The sequence below is a fragment of the Acomys minous genome, assembly GCF_964271855.1.
Source record: "Acomys minous genome assembly, chromosome: 2".
NCBI lineage: Eukaryota > Metazoa > Chordata > Mammalia > Rodentia > Muridae > Acomys > Acomys minous.
This window is the reverse complement of record NC_140484.1, coordinates 11,084,818-11,088,550: the sequence shown is the minus strand read 5'-3', so window position 1 is coordinate 11,088,550 and position 3,733 is coordinate 11,084,818. Positions and strand designations below refer to the sequence as shown.

General features: G+C 37.1%; 1 protein-coding gene across 1 annotated transcript; it reads right to left on the bottom strand.

The window, feature by feature from the left end:
• Positions 1–716: 716 nt before the first annotated feature.
• LOC311592063 (dolichyl-diphosphooligosaccharide--protein glycosyltransferase subunit TMEM258-like) lies at positions 717–1,111 on the bottom strand. The gene has a single exon (XM_084772021.1). It carries the CDS (start codon positions 1,084–1,086, stop codon positions 847–849), a length of 240 nt encoding a protein of 79 aa, XP_084628147.1. The 5' UTR covers positions 1,087–1,111; the 3' UTR covers positions 717–846.
• Positions 1,112–3,733: the final 2,622 nt, after the last annotated feature.

Sequence of the window (3,733 nt, the reverse complement as noted above, 5' to 3'; positions counted from 1 at the left end):
CTTGTCCAAGGTAAACTGGAGAAAGTCCTTGTCCCCAGAGAATATGACTCAAGTTACTACAATTAACTTCTAAGAAAACTCACATAAGAGGGTATAAGGTCCATATATTACACCCCCTAAGCTCTTCAGCCATAGTCACCTCATGGCCCTTCATTCCCTGTATTTCTCTTTTCTTCTTGCCTTTGTGAATTCTACCTGATCCATTTGGAAAATTTCTCTCTTGCTCATTTAAATACCAATGAATCCATTTCTACTAATACTTTTTAAATGGGCATGGGAGTAAGTAAAGCTTAGCCAGATGAGAATAGTTTCCACTCTTCATAACCATATCTAGCTCACAAATACAGACATATATCCCAAGCCTGCAATGTGGCATGATGTACAGCTACCTAGGGATTGGATGAAAGCAGAATGAAGACTGAATGCAACTTGAAGATTTGGGGGAATGGTTTTGTTAAGTTTCATTCTTCTTGTTGTTGATAATGATGATTTTTGATAGTTACTAATTTTTTCAGTGAGCTATGTATAAGCTAGCAAAATTAGAAGGAAGGCAGTGCAACCATTAGGAATGGCCTGTGTCAATGCACAGAGAGCTGGCATAGCATGCTCTGTTGAGGAGTTATGGCTGAGAACATAAGAGATATGATTAATTTCTTTATTTTTAGTGTAAATAGACAGATAGAGGGCAGACATGTTTTTCTCTCCTTTTCTTTTTTTTTTTTTTTTCTTTTTTTTGCATACGTCTGCCTTTATTGGAAACAGCAGGCGGACAAGTGTGGCAATGGTAAAAAATTAATTTACAAAAGCAAGGACTTTGTGAGCTTCCTGGTGGGTACCCTTGGGGTCTCAGACATAGATGCCAACCCAGAGCAAGGGGAACAAGACTCCAAAGACCATGAAGAGTGAGGCCACCAAGGAGATGAGGAGCTCTTTGTATATGTCGCGTGTGCACTTGGTGGAGGTGACCTCGTAAACGAAGAACCAGGCAGTAAAGAACACACCGATGGCCAGAAGCACCACAGTCAGGTGTGGGAAGACAGCCGGGGTCACCAGGCTGGTACACCTACGCATGGCCTCGAGCTCCATTTTGCCCCGCACTGGACAAACCACTGGTCCGCCACTGGAAGAACACGTCAGCGTGTTATTTATTTTTAAGGTACTGTACTAGGATGTTTGGAATTAATGCAATAAAAGAGAGAATACTGAGGATTTTAAGGGTGGGTTATTGCATTGCTAATTTTGGGATTTGGTACATCACTAACTGAATACACAGATAATGATTATATTATTATTTTAAGTTGAAAAAGGATTTTAAGCATTCATTAAAAAGTATATGGTATTAAATTCTTTTAAGACAGTTTTGTAAAAAAAAAGTGTTCTAATATAAATTGAATAAAACTAATAAATTATAATTTATTTCAAACAAGACTCTTCTTAGGACATCAGTATTTCGAAGAACTACCTAAAATAATAGAATAACACCAGCTCTGTCCAGGCATACTAGGATACAGAGGGATCTTAAATTTAACTTCTCTCAGGTTTCCAGTGGTGCTGCTTGCTGATTGCTCACATCTCCTGCACTGTACTCTGTGAGGAAAACTGTTTTCAGTCACATTCTCTATGGTCTCTAAGATTGTTCAAGCTCAAGGGTAGCTTGAGTGTTTTATGATCAGAGATAACCGACATTCCAGATGACTAGTTATCCAAGCTAGGAAAGGGGATAGTGAACTCTGAATCCCTCTGAATTTCATGGTAGGGTGATTACATAGTTGCTCTTTTTTCTGACAATCACTGAGTAGCCTTACTTTTCCTTGTCTTGTTTCCTGACTTTGAAATAATGTGGGAATTGCTAACTTTCCCTATAATACAAAGGAGCAACTTGGGCATTAGGTGAAAAAAAAACAGTTGTGAAAATATTAAGTTTTATTATTTTCCCTATCCACTATGCTCTTGGACTTCCTTTTTCCTTTATACATCATAGCCACTGGTACCAATAAAGTGATGATGTCTGAGTATATATTTTTTAAAAACCCTCAGTGAATTTTCTTTCTCCTCATTTTCATCCCTCCCTTTTCTATAAAGTTTGTACTTGGCTAACAAAGCCAAAATACCTTAGATTTTCTGACAATTTTGAAAAATATTAGTTGCAAAATTGCACATAGCTGAGTTTTTTTGCACAGACATCCATTCAACCCAAACTATAAACTAAAAGTCATTACTGCTGTGTCTTACCAAACTTGTGCAACCATTTTGCTTCACAGACATATGACTTATTAGGAACACTGAATGTGCAGCTCCCTGCTGGGTGTTCAGACATTGAGAAACAAAGGTCCATTTTTGTGCCAACAAGATCATTCCCCTTTTGAAGAATCATTTGTCCCATTGGCATTAGGGTGGTAAATGAGAGAATATGCAAAATGATTATTAATATTAATACATGCAAGAAATTAATATGGTGGCAGTTTTCTTTAACCAGCTAGTGCCCCAATGATGACACAAAGAGATTATGATTTATTTATAGCTTTACAGCATAGTAACTGGGCATTTTGAGTGTATTCTAATATTCCATGGCTAATCTATCTTCTTCATAGCAAAAAATCTTCATAATACTTAAATTTATGTTCTTTTCTGTAAATTTTTTTTCTCATGATTTCTCCTGGACACCTACTCCTAGGCAAATACCCTCTTCCTTTTTCTTTTCTCCTCTCCTTACTGGAAATAGATGTCCCACCCTATTCTATTTAATTCCCTGATACAGGCTGGCCAGCTTTATTTAACCAGTCAGTGAACATGGGTGAGCAAAGTTTACACAGCATCAATTGCTGTAGGTGAGACTATGCATGTCTTGGCTGTAACCAGATCTTGGGGACCAGTATTTAACAACAGAATGCCAAGCACCAGACCAATCCTCAACAGTCCTCCCCTTTTGTCTAAATAAAAAGGCTCATTCTCTTACAATAATAAACTACATATGGTAAGGACCATTATGAAACAATCAGGAAAACCATCATATAAGAGTTATATCTAGCCCATAATGTATTTGGAAACTTAGGAAAAGATAGTCTTTTATCTATTCTATCTTAGCGAGGTTAGAGTACTGTACCCAAATAAGATTTTTTTAATATCATAGTTGTAGCTAGCAACCTAAAAATTCTACTTAGACCTAAAAATATCTTTACAAAGCATTATCTAAATCCTACACAACTTAAGCTTAATTGTGGGGCTAAACTATTTAGTTTTCAACCCTATCAAAAACTTGATAAGGAATAGATATTATATGAATATGCTGCAAGTACAGCCAAGCAGCTTCCAATACTATAGAAATGACAGAGAAACAGTCAGATGCCAGGAAAGTCCTCCAAATTTCTCTATAACACTGGAGCATCTATCTTTGGTTTTCTGGCCCAGTATATCTGACAGACATTTTTGTGAAGCAGGAAATGTGAAGGATTGCCTACCTTGTCTTGGCAAGCTTTAGCAGTCGACTTCTTTTTCAGTCCTGCTTGTCCATAGCTTAGACCGCATGCTGTCTGAGGTTGAAGAAAGGGCAGTTTTTTGTTTATTTATTTGTCACAGCCTGCCACATTGACGCAAACTACATAAGAAGATTCTTTGATGTTCATCATCTTCCTTGAAGTTGAATGGGTGTGCTGCCAGGAGCTACTATATGTCATTATCAAAAATCCTTAAAATGATAAAAAAAATCATCTTTAAATGACATACTCTGAGCATC

Coding starts and splice junctions, on each gene's coding strand:
- LOC311592063 (XM_084772021.1), bottom strand. CDS start 1,086: ATGGAGCTCGAGGCCATGCGTAGGTGTACCAGCCTGGTGACCCCGGCT.